This window comes from Maniola jurtina, chromosome 8 (assembly GCF_905333055.1).
Source record: "Maniola jurtina chromosome 8, ilManJurt1.1, whole genome shotgun sequence".
Classification (NCBI taxonomy): domain Eukaryota; kingdom Metazoa; phylum Arthropoda; class Insecta; order Lepidoptera; family Nymphalidae; genus Maniola; species Maniola jurtina.
In genome coordinates this window covers 7,513,724-7,531,845 of record NC_060036.1, presented here as the reverse complement: position 1 = coordinate 7,531,845, position 18,122 = coordinate 7,513,724, and the positions used below count along the sequence as shown (strand labels likewise).

The 18,122-nt window shown below is 37.6% G+C and overlaps 4 protein-coding genes across 5 annotated transcripts; 2 read left to right on the top strand and 2 right to left on the bottom strand.

The window, feature by feature from the left end:
• The first annotated feature begins 297 nt into the window (after nucleotides 1-297).
• LOC123867909 lies at nucleotides 298-3,073 on the top strand. The gene is made up of 2 exons (XM_045910242.1): nucleotides 298-788; nucleotides 2,254-3,073. The coding sequence occupies exons 1-2, from the start codon at nucleotides 602-604 to the stop codon at nucleotides 2,865-2,867; spliced, it is 801 nt and encodes a 266-aa protein (XP_045766198.1). The 5' UTR covers nucleotides 298-601; the 3' UTR covers nucleotides 2,868-3,073.
• LOC123867908 (protein ALP1-like) lies at nucleotides 1,024-3,366 on the bottom strand. Its single transcript, XM_045910241.1, has 2 exons — nucleotides 3,068-3,366; nucleotides 1,024-1,933 (listed from the first exon to the last, which is right to left on the bottom strand). Exons 1-2 carry the CDS (start codon nucleotides 3,364-3,366, stop codon nucleotides 1,054-1,056), a joined length of 1,179 nt encoding a protein of 392 aa, XP_045766197.1. The 3' UTR covers nucleotides 1,024-1,053.
• Nucleotides 3,367-5,196: 1,830 nt separating this feature from the next.
• Nucleotides 5,197-8,531, bottom strand: LOC123867910 (max-like protein X). Of its 2 annotated transcripts, XR_006796535.1 has the most exons (6): nucleotides 8,355-8,531; nucleotides 7,940-8,019; nucleotides 7,177-7,287; nucleotides 6,623-6,820; nucleotides 5,915-6,145; nucleotides 5,197-5,884 (listed from the first exon to the last, which is right to left on the bottom strand). XR_006796535.1 is itself a non-coding variant. In XM_045910243.1 (5 exons), exons 1-5 carry the CDS (start codon nucleotides 8,428-8,430, stop codon nucleotides 5,978-5,980), a joined length of 633 nt encoding a protein of 210 aa, XP_045766199.1. In that variant the 5' UTR covers nucleotides 8,431-8,531; the 3' UTR covers nucleotides 5,198-5,977. The 2 variants fall into 2 exon arrangements, 1 of the variants encoding a protein (XP_045766199.1); XM_045910243.1 differs by having other exon boundaries at nucleotides 5,198-6,145.
• A 1,239-nt stretch (nucleotides 8,532-9,770) lies between these two features.
• Nucleotides 9,771-17,886, top strand: LOC123867907 (F-box only protein 28). The gene is made up of 8 exons (XM_045910240.1): nucleotides 9,771-9,914; nucleotides 10,241-10,546; nucleotides 10,869-11,117; nucleotides 12,671-12,866; nucleotides 15,210-15,414; nucleotides 15,710-15,908; nucleotides 16,320-16,433; nucleotides 16,684-17,886. Exons 2-8 carry the CDS (start codon nucleotides 10,271-10,273, stop codon nucleotides 16,900-16,902), a joined length of 1,458 nt encoding a protein of 485 aa, XP_045766196.1. The 5' UTR covers nucleotides 9,771-9,914; nucleotides 10,241-10,270; the 3' UTR covers nucleotides 16,903-17,886.
• Nucleotides 17,887-18,122: the final 236 nt, after the last annotated feature.

Sequence of the window (18,122 nt, the reverse complement as noted above, 5' to 3'; positions counted from 1 at the left end):
CACATTATGTAGTTTAATTCTTCATTCACAGAATTATCCTTATCACAGAATACTTTAATTTAGAATATTAAAACGATTTCTACAAAAAACCGAAGGCGTAAACTTATTACTCATTTTATTATTAATAATAATATTATGAGCCTTAGCACACTAACGCATGCGCACTTGCTGGCGAATCGATTAGCGGTTTTATACCAATGGAGTAGATGCATACCGTGTGCGAATGCGTCGGTATGCAAAAGGGCCAAGGGGTAAAGGAATTATGCTCTGGCTACATTAACGGGAGCAGTTAATGCGCGTTAGAGCCAGTCCACACGGCGCGTTGCGTCAGCGTTGCGTCGACGCAGCGCTACCACTGCGTTGTTTTACATACAAATAACCAAGGTGTTCACACGGCGCGCTGCGTCGTCGCAACGCACACATGACGGACAGCAGCCCCCGAGACGAAGCGGGAGGGGGTGTACTCGTGCGACGTCGGAGCGTCAGCGCTCAGTTGCTTGTGCGTTGACAGAGAGGATACACGGAAGCTCATTTCGTTTTACGTTTACGTTTTTGTATTTAGTTTTATTTGCAGGGTAATTAGTTTTATTTGCAGGGTAAAATGAATACCATTGAAGAAATTGACATAGATTACTTGATTACATTGATACAGGAAAGGGAAATTATATGGGACAAGTCAAACGTAGATTTTAAAAATAAAAATTTAAAAACAAAAGCCTGGGAAGACATATCAAAAGTTTTATTTCCTGATTACGAGAATTTCACAGCTGAACGAAAAAATAAAGTTGGTGAGTTCACAGTACAGATATTTATGTTTTTTTTATTTAAGAGGGCTTTCAAGATTTTCTTGCACCGCCAATTCCGCGATCAGTACAAAATTAATATCTCGACACTCTAAAATTTTAAAACTTAGGGAATTTAGATTAGCGTGAGTACTATTTTATTACTTAGCTCAAAACTAACCTAGACTACGCTGAGTAGGTATAAAATATTATTTTTTACTGATCGCGGAATTGGCGGTGCAAGAAAATCTTGAAAACCCTCATAATACAATTATACCTTATTTAGCTGCCAAGGCAGAGTTCCTCTAGTCATAAAATAGGTCGCATATTGCTGTCTTATGACATTCGGTGCTGTCTGTTCTTCATGTACGGGTTGTATTGGGAGAAATTCATCAACACTTATAGCAAATTTATCTCTTTGTCTAAAACCATCTCGATCAGCGACAAAATTGTGTAATACACAACATGCTTTTATAATGTCAGTAGCGAAGTCATAGGACACGTCTATCGGTCTGTGAAAAATGCGCCATTTGTTAGCCATAATCCCAAAAGCGCATTCGACATATCTTCTGGCTCTGCTTAGACGGTAATTGAAAACCTTTTGTTGTAAGTCGAGATTTTGACCGCCATATGGACGCATAATATGTTTGCTCAGTCCAAAAGCTTCGTCACCCACAAATACATACGGGGTTGGTATATTGCTACCAGAGAGTGGCTGGGGTTGAGGTAGTGGTAAGTTGTTGTTAATCATTAGCTCGTACAGTTTAGAATTTTGTAATATGGTTGAATCGCATTCTTTTCCGTATGCACCGATGTCGACAAATACGAATTTGTAATTTGAATCCACAATAGCTAGCAACACAATCGAAAAAAAGGCTTTATAATTAAAAAAAAGTGAGCCACTATTTGCAGGATTACACACGCGGATATGTTTGCCGTCGATGGCACCAACACATTGAGGAAAATTTGCCTTTACATCAAAACCCCTCGCTATTGTTTGGAAACTTTCAGTTGTCAGTTCAGGGATGTTGTCTCGAAGAAGATTGGTCCATATAGCACGACAAACTCTTTGTATTATATATGCAATAGTAGATTTTCCCCGTTTGAATTTGAAATGTAAATCAGTTATTGAATTTCCACTTCCTAGGTATCTGAAAAGAAAATAATTATTATAATATGCATTTATGAGATAGATAGATACCCGAAAAAAAATACTGACATATTCAGACATCGATAGCAAATAACTTTCTCTATGTAACCAATTAATTCTGGAATCGCGAAAAAAATAGCAGCTGTTGCATACATTTTGATTCAGTAGGTATTGCTTTTTGTATGTAACAGCTGTTATATTTTCACGATTCCAGAGTCGGTCACATAGTGTTTGTTAACGATATCTGAATATGTCATTAAATTTTATCGAGAAATTCACTATGTATAAATTATTAAATCATGTTTACTATTGGTTTTGCAGGTAATGATTTAATAAAAAAATGGAGAAGTGTAAAAGATAATTACTTCAGATATTCAAAAAAATTAAAAGAAGCATCAAAATCGGGCTCGGGCGCTACGAAACTGAAGAAGTATCATTTATACAATCAACTCCTTTTTTTGAGAAAAGTGGAACAAAATGCCACCGAATCTAGCTTAGACTCGCCTAGAGAAATCAACAATGAATCTACGTCTACAAATGATGACATTACCACAGACAACACTCCGCGCTATGTTCCAGTCGCGCGCAAAAGGGCAATGCAAATGGATGAGTTTGAAAGAGAAGGACTAAAACTTCTCAAGGAGCCGGAAAATCGCCATATGTCCTTTTTCAGAGCTATATTGCCATCTATTCAAGAATTTTCCGACCGAGAAACTCTCCGTTTCCAAAGTAAAGTTATACAAATTATAGATGAAATGCGGTATGGACAAACATCATCATATGTGAGTGGCCCATCAACGTCTCACCAACCACCATATGGGTATCAAACAGCAAATTTTCAAAGTACATACATTTCTGATTTTAATAATTCAATTACATCTCCAGAAACATCTCAAGCAAGTGAAGAAACTGAATACGATTTTTCTAATTTGTAATTACTGGATGATATCTCTCTTAAATAATGTCTAAATTTAAAATTATGACAATTGCTGATTATTTGTGAGTTGATTACTCTCTTAAATAATGTCTAAATTTAAAATTATGACAATTGCTGATTATTTGTGAGTTGATTACTAATTAAACAAACCAAAAAAACTGTTATATTTTTATTACTTAAATATATTTATATAGTTACCTTAAAGTGATTCCCAGCATTTCTACTGGTTCCACTGGATTCCTCATATTAGTATAGTTTTTTCGTATGTGTGGTTCTAAGGACTTCAATAAACATTCGAAGCTGGATACACTCATTCTAAAAAAATTATAAAACTTCTTTTCGTCTAATAGCAACTCCCGATATTCTAAAAAAAAAAACTGTCCATCACGATTTCTTAATGAAATGAAAGGACTGATCCAGTACCGTCTTGTGATCTTGCGTCGATTTCGGCGGTTACGTAGTAATAGGAGCAATGCTAGACGTCTTTTCCGATCCATGATTTGCTATAGACTGACTGCGAATTTTTTTCAAAATACTTGCCGCAACTGTGCGTCGCCGCTGCGCCGACGGAACGTTGACTGCGTCATAGTAACGCTGCAGCGCCCGTGTGGCCGGCTATGCGTCAAAATATTTGCGTTGCGACGACGCAACGCAACGCAACGCGCCGTGTGGACACGCTCTTAATGGCCGTTAACCGTAGGTATAGCCACGACCTAACGCGATAATTTTACATTCATATTGCCGTTTGGTGTCAGACGATTTTAACCCCAATTCAATTGGTATTAGACGTTAACCGTTCAAGTGTGGCCATTCAGTGTAACGCGTTGATTTTATTATCGGCGGAATTATCGCAATAGATGGCGTTGTTGGACATTGACGTTAACCTTAATGTGGCCCGGGCATTAGAGCGTCTTTCAATATTATCAAGGACACCTCAAAAATGTTTTCGTTAATATTTGTTGCGTTTCAGATTAAGGCACATTTGTTTTACAGTATACTTATATAATTATTACTTCAGTAGGCAATTCCAAATAATTTCAATTTCAATAAAATGAATGATTGAGGAACTGGCGACAAAACGGTGTATCTACCTAATAACATGAAATACAATTTTGCAGGTGCAAAAACTGAATCAAAGCTAATGATTTTAAGCTTATTTTATGTTTTAACGACATAATATTTGTATGTAGATAAAATCATCAAATTAAAATTCAAGTTTGTATTCAGTGATGAAAATCATGAACTTTGGACTCAATTTTAGTACATTTTAGACTGACTTGCTTAAGTTCTAATTCAAAGTTAAGTTAATAAGTTCTGATTTGTATTTAATGGGCTGAAAACGTCTGTATCAAAGAAAAAAAGTATTTTGATCATTGAAGTGTAACTACAACGTTTTGTCTGCCTGCCAATTGATAACATTAATAAATGAACAATATAACCTGTACACACAATAAATCTTTCTACTATTTCAACTCCCAAGTCAATAAATAATAATCAATTATTTATTATTAGTTAGGATTTAGGGATAAATACAATCGTGAATAGTACTTATTGTACTATTATAATTAACTTATGACTAAAATGTTCAATGATATAAGTAATGGTCTGGGCACCCACATGCTACAAAAGTATTCATTATAAAATATTAATTAACAATTCATTATAATATACAACAACTTTTTAAAATAATAACGATATAGTTCACATTATGATTACAAAACTATTTTACATTGATATGGTTCTATTCTATATAGGTAAGTATAATGAATTAATAATAGATTCTCTAAATAACTAACTGTTATTTTTGTCGAAAAGCAATCAAATAGTATTTAATATAAAACATTTTAAAAATACATTTTGGAAAAGCTGCAATACATTTTCATCAAGCAGCTTCTAGATTGCAGTAATCATATCACTGTTCTATTAATTGAAAGTATTTAATTTACAATTGATTTCAGGTTTACAGAAAATTCCACCTTCACTTTCTGATTTGATTCCCTTTATTTTACAGACTAAGTATTTAATGGCTCACATAAAAAAATATGTAATATTTATTTTAAAATGTGATGTTTCTAAAAAAAGATTTTAACAGGGCTCTCTCCGTCACCAAAGTCCATGAAATGCAGACGTATTCTAGAAACTAATATCTACGCCTGTGGTGTTTTAAAAGCACTTGTAAAAGTTTAATTGAATAAAAATAATTTGAATTTAGATTTTTCTAAAAACGTAGTTTTAAAATTACAGGGGCTCAAAGATTTGTATGTGAATTTTTAAAACCGCGTAACTTTGAAACCGAATATTTTAACAGAAATCTGGAAAACCACAGGCATAGACATTTTCTAGAATGTGTCTGCAAAATTTCATGGACTTTGGTTGCTTAATATTCAAATGAAATTGGAACTACGTTTGTATGGAGCGAGTGACGGAGAGACCCCTCTTAAAGGCTAAAACAAACACAAAGCGCGACGGAAAATGCATAGCAAGATGACACAATGAACGCATTTCGCATTTTACGCGTTTGCGAATAGGGATGTTGCCTATGTCAAAAATAAATTATTATTTCATGAATAGATGATTTTTCAGGCTATTTAACTCGACGTTAACTGTTAGTTTTAACTTACCTAATAACCATTTTAAATTATCGATTAAACTAAAAAAGCACATCAAAAAGTTAAGACATCACATTTCGCTATTTCATAAAAACTTCTTATACACTGACCTCTACTAATACAAGTACACTGGAACTGCGATTGCCGGCCTATTTTTGCGTCATGTGAGTGTACTTGGAACTAAATGTTAGTGATGACTGAAATGAACATTCTGACAACTGTCAACACTTAAAGGATTTGTCATTAAGTGTCAGTTTTAGTTTTCGGTTTGCTAGGTGGGATGCTTCGAATTGGTACAAAAAATAATTATGTATAGGTCATGTCTTCCAAGTTCCAGCTTACTCATATGAGTATCTATTTTAGTGCCCACATATTAAACGCTGTTTTGACGTTTGATAAAGATTTACTGATTTGATTAGTTTGCAACATTCCTATCCCTTGTATTACAAAGTTGAACACGCAGTCATCGCGCATTGTATATTTTAAGCTTAAATTGAAGCTAAGGAGTATAGCTTTGTTCGCGCAACACGCCGTGCACCAAAGTCCTCAGAGATTGGGGCTTGCAGTATTCCTCGAGCCAGTTGAACACGCCAGCGGAAAACTCGGCGAAGTTGCTCGTGGGCACAGCTTCGAACGAGTCAAAGAGCTTGTCCATTATACCCTGGAACTAAATAGCAAACATAAAAATAAAGTTGTGATATTGGATAAAATCAGGCGTTACTTTGCGGAAGTTCATGTTTAGCAAGAAACAGTTAAAAATTATTTTGCTATAATCCATACAGATTTTTTCTGTTGGTGGATTATAGCAAAATAATTTTTAACTGTTTCTTGCTAAAGTTGTGATAGCTTAGTGATTTAAGACGGCCGCCTCCTATCCGGGAGATCGGGGGTTCGATCCCGCGCATGCACCTCTATCTTTACAGAGTTATGTGTGGCCTTAACAATTAATTAATATAACTTGCTTTAACTGTGAAGAAAAACATCGTGGCGAAACACGCATGTTTGATTATTCTCCATAATGTTCTCCATAGTGTGTCATCAAAATCGGTTAAACCGGCCGTGAAAAGCTAGCAGACAGACAGACGACCAGACAGACATACACTCTTTCGCATCTATAATATTATATAGTATGGATTAAACTTACCACTTGAAATTTATCCTGGTCGGTAAGCCTCTGTTCACTATGGCCTGGCACTGAATGCTGCGCCTTCACAATTTGCTCATAGTTGGCTTGCATGATGCGCAGAGCGACGACGTCCTTGCGCAGAGCGTTGCGCTCCTCCTCTTGCCGTCTGCGCTGTTGCAATAGGTACTGTATGTAGTCTATGGATTTTTGTAGAACCTGTGTCAATAACAAGATAAACTTCAAAATCTGATTATTCCTAACTGCATCAAAGTGGAACAGTATTATATAGCTGTACATAATATACATTGTAATTCATTATAGTTCACGCCAGGTTGACATAGCAATCCGGTGGACGGATGCTCCGCACAGCTATGCCGCTCTGAATTAGCATGGAGGTTGTGCGGGTGGGCAGGGCATCCCCACCCGTATTGCCATGTTAGCCAGTCCCGAACAATATAATTGGTCTCCATAGCGCAAAGGTTGAAGGAGTGGACTGAAATCCAAATCCCGTTGCACTATTGTCTTACCTACTTCTAGCATAAATATTGATGAGTTTGAATTACAATACTTACAGCAGCTTTGCTGGGCTTGTACCCTGAAGCATCAGTTTGTTGGCAAGTAGGTACCAATTCTTGCAAAGAGTCATATCCCTTCTTTATTGCATCTCTTCTTTTCTGTTCAGCCTGTTTTCAAAGAGTTTTATTATATTAATATAATATAAAATTGTTTTTCTGACGCTTGGTTATTTTAATGTAACTTGGTGCATTTATATTTATAAACTCAGTTTCTCCTCTTTCATTTGACACCCCACTCTATACAAAAGCAAAAAAAATATTTTGGAGACTCCCACTTTTTTTCATGTAATATCTGTTCTAAGATCAATTTATTTCGTATAAAATGTAGCCTATGTCACTCGGACCTTTACAACAAATCGATTAACACCTCATTCATCAAAATAGGCCCAGTCGTTTAGGCGCTATGGTGGAATACACAGAACCTGGATACAACCATACACACATACGCACAACAGACGGAAACGTTTAAGTGCGGAAACCAGCCCAGAGAGAAGAAGAACCATACACACATACATACATACATACATAGACTGCTGAAATCATAACCCTTCCTTTTGGCTTTGCAGCAGTCGGGTAAGAACACTAACTTATGGGAAATTATGCTATGCTTTTTGCACAACTTTAATGTTAATAGAGATACATATAAACAGTGCCACTTTCCTTTTATAAGTATGGCTGTACAAGATATCATCTGGCTTAGGGGCTATAATGATTATCATAATATTGTTTTATATAATAATTAAGAATATTAGATAAATACCAGAGTATGAGCTTCTCTCCTTCTTTCTTTGAAGCTGCTTAGCGCTGACGCTTTGTTGTCGCCACTATCATCCTCATCTTCTGCAAAAATATTTTGTTTTAAAATATTTTTCGTGCGTAGGTGACGACAAAGTTCTTGAATTCTTGAAGTTCGTGTTTACGCCGGTACAATAAACACAAAAGTCTATACCCTGCCCCACAAGCACGGGTAACGAGGCGCGCGAGAGAATGCTCTGCGACTGCACTCTACTTTAAGCAGATACTTGCTAGGTAATGCGACATTAGTTACTCGTCAGTCGTCACCAAGTAATATATCAACTCTGAACTCATCACTTCACGTGTTCAGTGCATTCAAGACTTCACCTAATAATTAGCTGTTGATAAATTAAGTACCTATTCGTTTTTAAACAACTAACCTGAGTTGTGGTTTGATGAAGACGGTGTCTGGTGTATATTTTGAATAGATCCACTACTTCCACATTGAGAATACATAATAGAACGTAGAACACAATTAGAATTAATAAAATAAAAACTACGCTGAGTGATAAATAAAGTAACCTCTCGTTTTTACTCCATGACAAGAAAATATGACATTTAATGACATTCTATGACATTTTTAAAAATGACACATGAATGACACCTTGAATGACATTCAATGCAGTGTTTCAACTTGAGATTTTGGTTTTACCCTAGTTTCTGTGGGAATTCGCTCTAAATTACCCCTTTTTTTTTTTAAGTTCTCTATATATCACAACACGGCTTCTGACAGGCGAACGTTACCTTCTTTGTTGTTTCTTCTTCTTTTGCTTGCTTTGGGGCTATGGCTGAGCCACAACACTGCGATGCGACGTCGGGTCGTACAAACTTGCGATGCGAAAATAAAAAAGAAAAAAGACGTAACTACTCTCATTCAGTCGGAATATTTTCAGCTTTTGCGCCAAGTAACTATCTAGTTACTTACTTTTTGTTCTGTTTTTTCTTGATGCGTCTTAACGCAAGTAGAAGTAGATACGTATATTGCGGTCCATGGCTCACTAGAAATTGATAGTCAGAGTTTTCTCGTAACTACGATGCCGTATGCGAGGAAATTTTTACGTTGCGTCAACGCATCGCATTGTGATGCAGCATCGTTTTTGGAATGCGCAGTTTCTTGTATACCCTGTATCACTCGTCTCCAATCCATTGTAATTTCTTTGTTACTTACTTTTGTATCTAACTAACTACCTAGTTATTTATTAAAATAAAATAATTCATAATGACATTTACATTAAAGCTAAGATCACTATTATACGCAACTGATTAAAGCCAAGAAACAAATATTGCAAGCGAAAGGCTTGTGACTACTATTTTTTCATAATGTGCCTCTTTTGCCGAAAGTCGAAACGGCTCAGCTAGTAAATAACAATTTTTTAAATCTGTTCTGGCAGCACTGCTTTTGACCAGTGGTTACACTTTTAGGAGTTCGCCTTATTTTAGGGTTAAACGAGTAATATTAGAGAAGGACTTAAAACTTTTAAATTTAGAAGGGTATTTAAGAGTAAGTAATCAAATAAAATTAAACATCAGATGTTAACCCTATTTTTATACCCAACTAATGTACATTATTTTGTATTTTTTTTAGATTAGGATCAACAAGCTAGAAAAGAGTAGAATGCAATTCTGCAATTTGTCTACATCGTGGAATTATACTGTGTATTTAGAAAAAAATAACTCACTCACCGTCCTCGTTACAAGCTGGTAACAATAATATAATCAGTAAGAAAATATATCAATTCAAATAATGTGACAAAATTTCTACAGAAACTAGGGTAAAATCAAAATAGTAAGTGGAAACACTGCTCTTAACTCAAACAAGGAGAAGAAAAAAATATTTCTCGTGAAAGCAGCAGAGCGTTATTGAAATTATTGCGTCTTACTAAAAATTTTTATACATAATATCTCTATTAATTAAAGAAATCATGTGCATGAACTCTTGAGTGAGTGTATTTTTTAAAAAATTTGAGTTTATATCAACGCATGAAATGTCTGATAACCACTTGAATTTAAATACTCAACTGGAGTGACCTAGCCAGCAGTGGCCACCATTTTAGAATTGTTCGGATCTCCTTCCAATAATTTTTTAATCTATCAGTGTTAAACAAAACTAATAGAGTCACTAATTAATTGATATTTAGGAAATAATGTGTTGGAAAACTTTATATTTTACATTTTGTTCCACGATGAAAAATTGTTTCCGTTCTATCACTCGTTTCTAATTTAATCCAATTTATGTGTAAAGCTGCTATAGAAGAAACTTTTTCAGAAGTATTAATTAATAAAGAATCGGGGCAAGATGGTGTCAACTAGGCAGATGAGTAGTATCGGGGGCGGCAGCGGGAGCAGCGACGGCGCCGGGCCCTCGCACGCGGAGCCCGTGACGGTGGCGCGCGTGACTCGCCACTCCAGCGCCCTGCTGCCGGGGGGCTCGTCGCCGCACGCCAGCAGCTCCAAACACGTCATGATACCTGCGCCCAAGATATTTACCACTAACTTGCTCGATTTGCCTATTGAAGTTTTAGAAAAGATATTTCGCTATTTGGGATTTAAAAGTGTCTCCCACCTCAGAATGGTAATCCATACTTAGTATTATAAACAAGAAAATGTCTGTCTGTTGTAAAAGCCCATCCATGTGTTTACAGCCCATCTGTTAAACTGATTTTGACAAAATTAGTACAGGGGTTGCTTGCATACTGGGGATAGAGGGGCTCTTTGTCCTGGAAAATCAGAGTTCCCATGGTATTTTTAATAAAACCTAAATCATCATGGATGAAGTTGCAGGCATCATCTAGTAGCTTATAATATTTAAATAAGCAATAGTAATGTTTGATTCTATATTTATTATTTACTGACTGTTCTGAAAAACATTGTTGAAATATTTAATATTATTTTAGATAAACCGGCATTGCAATACTGTATGTAGTGGCATTTTGAATTCCACCTTTCAAAGACTACAAAATCAAATGCTGCATCGCTTCCAAGCAATCAAGGCAAAGATGCCTCGCAGGGAGTCTGCACGCAGGAGTCATCCACTTGCATGTGAATCTGATATAATTGAAACACTACATATGCGATTAAGCTTACTACAAATGACATTTGGCAAACATATAGAAAGGAAACATTGCTGTTTTTTTCCAGGCGAGGTAAGTTATAGAAATTATGCATGTAAATTGGTTTATAGCTCACAAGTCTGCTAACTTTTCGATAATATCCAATGTTAGCCTAAGTATCCAGTAGCAATAAAAAGTGCTGAAGTTAGCTTTGTCAAGTCACTTGCACCATACTTGCACTGTGTAAACAGCAAGTCAATTTTTGGAAGTCTAGGATGGAGACTGACCTAATCTTTCTAATAGAATAGTGTTATTTCTGAAATAACACTTGAGAATTATCATAAAAAACTTGGTTCAATGTTTGATCTAATAACCCTCATACCACTCAAGGGATCACCAGCCAGTGCCTGGTTTTCTCCAACCACCAGAATACAAGCTATTCAACCTCATGGTCTAACCTATTCAACATTACATGAGTCATCAATGATTCTTTATTGAATAGTAATTAATGATAATCTTCTAAAGGATCTTAGCTTAATTTTATGATGATAAATATTAAGAAAATGTTAAGGTAACAGTTACATAGATTGATTATAGGGATTTGCCTTCTACTATACATCACCCTAAAGGCTGCCTTTGCCATAGAACAACATGATTTTGCACCTTATGTCTGCTTCAAGTTAAAAGAGAGAACAGGTTATATTATATTGTTATATTGCCTAATTAATATTAAGTTAACTAATAATTATGTACATTTCTTAGTAAAAAAAAATGTGCAGAGTTGAGAATCTCCTTTTTGGATATCAGTTAAAAATTGTTTCTATACTTTAGGTCTATAAGTTAGGTGATCATATTATTCTAAAAAAAAATCAGTGAGCTTAGTTATTTCAGTTAAGTTCAAAATTTAGATTAGAACCAAAAACTGGCTGAGTTTGTTATGGGCTTCTCAGACCAGGAGTATTTGAAACCCTTTAGCTTAAGAGCCTGTTTCACAACACGCAGACAAACTTTATAAACTTTATTTAACAAACAAGTGTAAATTAAAATTTTTTAACACCCCCGACAAGTAAAGGTTACAGTAACTAGAAAATAGCTGATAATTTTCAAACGGCTGAACCGATTTTCTTGGATTATAGCTAAGAACACTCGATCAAGCCACCTTTCAAACAAAAAAAAACTAAATTAAAATAGGTACATTAGTTTAGGAGCTACGATGCCACAGACAGATACACAGACACGTCAAACTTATAACACCCCTCTTTTTGGGTCAGGGGTTAAATTAAGACATGACCGTTTTTGTATTGGAAATCTGCGGGTCAAATTTACCTGTTGAATAAAGTTCACCTGGCAGTGAAAGTGAAACAGGCCCTTAATCTGATTGATATGTTGTTACTAACAGTATGAACTCACTTCACTATACAAATAGTTCAAGGTCGGATCCATTGGAAAAAACTTTAATTTTAAGTTTAAAATAAACTACTTGTGTCCTGTTGTACACTATCTATAAACAAAATTGACTCTGCTAAAACATTTTTCAAAAAATTACCTGTAGAAAACTGTTCACAAACAGACTTGTTAAATAACTACCGAATTTGCACCTGTGTGTAACTTATTGAATTGATTTTAATAATATTGGTGATTTTTAGATCCTTGATGAGGTGTATAGTATTTTGTCATATTTGAAAACAACAACAAAACTTGCAAGACCTTATAAGGTGACAGATGAGCTTTTTGATTTGACCACAATGGCCATGGAATACTTCAAGGAGCACATTGAGCCTAATTTACCTGAAATCACATATTTTGGTACCGATTTCTTTGATATCACTACAGCTTTTTCACGTAAGTACCCACTTCTTTGCTTTAAAATGTTTTGACATTTTAATTATTAGATAACCTTACTAAGATCTAATGCTAAATCATACTTGATTAAATATACTTTAGTTTTAAACTGAAACTTAGAAATTTGGTTCTATGCATTTTAGATAATATTATGTTGATTTATTTATTGATATTTTGAACGGTTTATTTGTTTGCAAAATATTATTAAGATGGTGGATAAAAATACTACTAAAGAGAGATAAAAAAGTATTTTAAAGTGCTTAGATAGAGACATAGCATTTTAATTAAAAAAATAAAATAGGATTATCTTGTATTATTTGAAAAATAAAATTGATATAGGAACTTCAGGCATGTATGTAGCACAAATCCGCCGTTTACAAACAGCATTAGCATTTTACTAACTCTCACTATATTGCAAAATGCTGAAGGCAACTTATAAAATACCTCAAATTTTTGTAACATGCCATGAAACTCAGTGACAATACACATGCCGTTTATAAAATGCCACGTCAAATTAGACTTTTGGAGAACCGATAGCAGGGGACCCACGTATGCCCCTTCCTTCCCTCCATCATGGCTTGCTATCCAAGAACTTCGCGAGTTTCTAGCTTCACTCTTTACATAAAAAAAGGTAAATTGAGAGTCGGACTCCCACACGAAGGGTTCCGTGCCACTACAAAAATAACAATTTTTTTTTGTGATGCAAGCACAAATTTACGGTTTTCGGATTTTTCCCTTTATTTTAACTATAAGATATCCCTACCTGCCAAATTTCATGATTCTAGGTCAACAGGAAGTACTCTATATGTTTCTTGACGGATACGACAGACGGACAGAGAATAAGTGATAATATAATAGTGTTCCTTTTTTCCTTTTGAGGCACGGAAGCCCAAAAGCCCCTAGGCATGAGAAACCAGACCAGACTTCGTTCTGGACTATTAAGTACTAAGTCATAAACATATCGACGAGAGTATTCGTAAAACCGATGTCGTTTGTAAACAGTGAAATTCGACGATTTTGCATGAAATTTTAAGTTTCATACATATTATATGAAAAACAAATCCACAGAATGTGTACACAATATATAATAATAAAAAGACTTATACAATAGGCTAGGCTTACCTTTATTGTCTTGTTGAATCAATAAAGATTGTAATTATGAAGAAAATTAATTGCTATAATGCAATCTATAATTGCTTTTATGACATGATGTAAACTATTTTTTTTGTTACTGAATCATCATTCATCACCCTTTAAATATTTCACTAAGCTATTTAATGATGGAATATATATCACTACCCATATCATAAATGCGAAAGTGCTTGTTTGTTGGTTTTTCTTTCAATCAAGTCGCAACGGATTAATGTGATTTTTTGCATGGGTACAGTTAAAGACCAGGAAAGTGCCTTATGCTACTTTTTATCCCGGAAAATCAATGATCTTATATAAAAATAAAAATAAAACACGCGGATGAAGTCGCGGGCATCAGCAAGTACTTTAATAATTACGCTTTATATTTATCTTTTTGTACAAATTAAAACCATAACTTAACTTATAAATACTAACTACCTTTGTATGATAATAAGTAGTAAGTACCTATACTCAACAAAATCATCGTCATCATCCCATCGTCGGTCCACTCTGAGCACAGTTCTCCTTTCAGAATGAGGGAAGTATTTATTCATAGTACACCAAGCAGGCCAATTGCAAATTGGCAGACTTCACACACCTTTGAGATTATTATGAGAAACTCTCAAGATGCAGGTTTAATGCTGTCTATATCGTACCATCATTAATATCGTGGGTGGTACTAATGAGGAGCAATCTATCTATTTAACCCAGTGACGACAATCCACCACCGCCAATGGCCCCACTAACTTCCCGGATATATGAGCCGAAACGCGGGACGCGTTCGGTACGCGCTCTTGACGTGTTTCCCGGGCCGCCTTCTTGACTCCCTGCAAATTATTATTTTTAATCTACTTCTTTGCCCTTACGCGTCACTCTCCTCTTTCTGGGTTAAATGTCCACTTCCTTCCTGTTTCCTCCTCGCTGCATTCGCCCCCGCTCCCCTCCTCTTCGCGTCTTTGCGACATCTGAGAAGCTCCACCTCTTATGCCACGCGTGCGCAAACTCCCGTAGTCCACGGAAATTCATCTCCGACGAGACCTGCTCCTGTTAGCACACGGGGCCCGCCTCTGCGCATACCATCGCATTCAATATCTTGCTTCGAAGGTCCTCCTCCTCCCACGGGAGGTGTGGTCATCCTCGTCCCTCTCACCGCAGTTACCTAAAGTGACGACAGTGAAAATGTGTATTTGTGTCGCATGTGGATGCGCGCAGCCGGGGAGAGCAGCAAGTCGTACCTGTGCCTGGACTCGCCGCCGCCCGCCGGCTTCGAGGCGTCGCCGGCGGCGGAGCGCGCGGCCGAGCGGCGCGCGTCCGTCAACCTGTACCTGGAGGAGAGCCTGCCGCCCTCGCCGCCGCCGCCGCAGAGCAACATGGTGCTGCGCAAGCGCATTCACCGCATCAAGCAGGGCATGAAGAAGTCAGTACCACTTTTGAACATTCATTGCTACTTATGAGAACCTAGGTAGTCTATTTCTAATTACACCAGCCTCAGTTTTAAGGGATCCGCAGCTAACTACGAAGCTTCCGCTGTCCGCCCATTTGTCTATCTAAGTCTGCCAGCGAGCTGTATCTCATGAACTGTAACAGGTAAAGAGTTGAAATTTTACAGTATTTTATTATTATCCTATCGCATCCTAAAATCGTTAACGTGCCAAAAAAGTTTTCACTTCAAAAATAATACCACCTTAATTCCTAAATTCAAACGATTGCAGGTACAACGACCAATTATCTGCACTACGAAGTGACCTCAGGAGTTGTAAGCGCAAGACGGCTCTGCAGCAGAAGCAAATCGCGGAACAACAGAAGCAGATCGCCGAACAACAGAAGCAGACATTAGAATATGCTAACCGGTTGGATGACTACGATAAGAAGAATGAGGAAACTAGTAGAAAATTTCAGACTTTATTGCAGGTAAAGTTAGTTTGTTTCATTAACATTCTGGGTGACACTGGACGTAAAAAACAAGCATTATGGTGGCTGTATGGTGCCATTTCAAAGTTTAACTTTTTAGCTTATTTTTGGGTAAGGCAGTCGTGTTTTATATTTTTTTATGACTTATTCAAATTGGCTACCATTACACTTTTTCAATTGAACAATTGTCAATCAAACAATCTAAAATTGAATTCTTGTTTGTAGTAACAAATTTATTACATTTTCTAAATACATCGTTTGTAGTTTCAGCTTTCATGTTCTTACACATAATTTTATGTATTTTAATAATTTTGTATGAAGATCAAAATAAAAATTTCCTTTTGAATACAAAAAGTGATTTATTTTGTTATGGCTAAAAACAGATACAATATTATGTGTGTGATGTTTCAGGAGCTAAACAAGTGTAAGACGGAGTTGCAGTACTGGCGCTCTCGGTCGCCCGCCGTGCCGCCGCTGTGCGCCGAGTGCGGCGCCTCTCTGCGCCTCTCGCCCGCTCTAGCCCAGGTCAGTCGCTACACGTATAACATTGTAGAGGAGGTGCAGACTGCGGTACTGCAAAAGTGAGTTTGTTAGTCCTTAAATCACGCCACAACGGATCGACCGTGTTTTTTGCATGGATATAGTTAAAGCTAGAGTGGTATTCATTTTATCCCAGGAAATCAGTGTTCCCACAAGTAAAAACTTAAATCCGGGTGGATAGTCTCGGACGTCATCAAGTAAATAAACTGAATCCGCAATGATTGTGTCATTGCAGTGGGCGGCGGGTTCGAGCGCAGAAGCGAGCGAGGAGACCGCGAGCGGCAGCAAAGACACGGTCGCGGTGGACACGCCGACCGACGTGCCGCCCAAGCCCGAGGTGAAGGAGAGCGAGGAGCCCGCGAGCTCGCCGCCCGCGCGCCGCCGCGCCTCGGCCGACGCCGCGCACACGCCTGAACGCAAGAAGCGGCGCCTCACGCGCCCGCGCAAGCTGTGAGGCGACGCGCGCCGACTGCGGCCGAGCGACGAGGCCGACCGCAACACGCCGCGCCTCCGGGCTCGTACAGACGGCGCCGCGGCCATGGCGGCATCGCATCGCGTAGCCATGTAGACTAAACGCACCCGTACCGTCGCCGCTTCATTTTGCCCTATCACTGTACATTTCATTGCCAACCAAGAGCACTGTCGCGTGGTGAACGTGTCGAAATTAACCAAGAAAAAAAAGTTAGTGTTTGCATGTTAAAGAATACGTACAGAAAATTGCAAATCAAAATAAAAAAGTCGAATAGAAGGTTGGGTTCATCCTATTTTGTTGCAAAGATAGGAACATGTATGTTGAAAGGCGCTGCCGCTATAACGTTTACCATGTTGCGCGGCGATGGTGTGTCCGCAGTGCGAGCGCCCTTTGATTCGCGACTCTACGACTGCGCTCGCTATAATATTTTTGGTAACAGTAACGTGCAACGGTTAAGTTACAGCTTACCATCGAGTACAGAAGATAAGGAGCATGCAAGCTAAATGCTTGCAGGCTTTTTATCAGTCTGTCTTGTTTTGACGGTTAATATCAGTAGGGCATTTTCAACATTTGAGACTGCTGACATAGACAGCTTGAAGCAGTTGGTTGTGTCTGCTTAAAGTGGTCGACTGCCCTAGCATATGAATATGTGCTGAACCGATGACCACTGGGGCAGACGTGTGGGGACGACGTGCGGGGTAGCGGGAAGTGGTGGATGAGGAAGATGGAAGACTGTGGTAACGCGCTCTCGGGAAGGCCTATGTCCAGTTCTGGTTTATGACTAGCTGCTTTAATCTGTCTGTGTAAGGCCGCTCTTAGGTGTTTTTCTCACGCTGATCATCGGTGTTGACAGGTCAATTTGCATTACTTTTCGGTTCATTCATTCATTATTAAGTTCCTGAGATGAGCAGGCGTAAGCGCTCGGCTCAGCCCGGCTGAGCACTCTGCGCTGATGCAGTTTTCATTTCGCGCTGAACGCATGCGTCTCTTAACAATCCACACCTACCAACTTCTCGGTTATATGGGCTGAACCGCGGGAGGATCCCCCGGTACTTGCGTATCTCCCTATAAATTCGTTCTCTCTCTGTCCTTGTCTCTTTTGTCTTTCTCTAGAGATGCGCATTATTGCTGCTTTTGATTCATTTGCATTGGAAAAATATATTGAAAACACTACAATAAAACTTAAAACTTTATCTAATTTA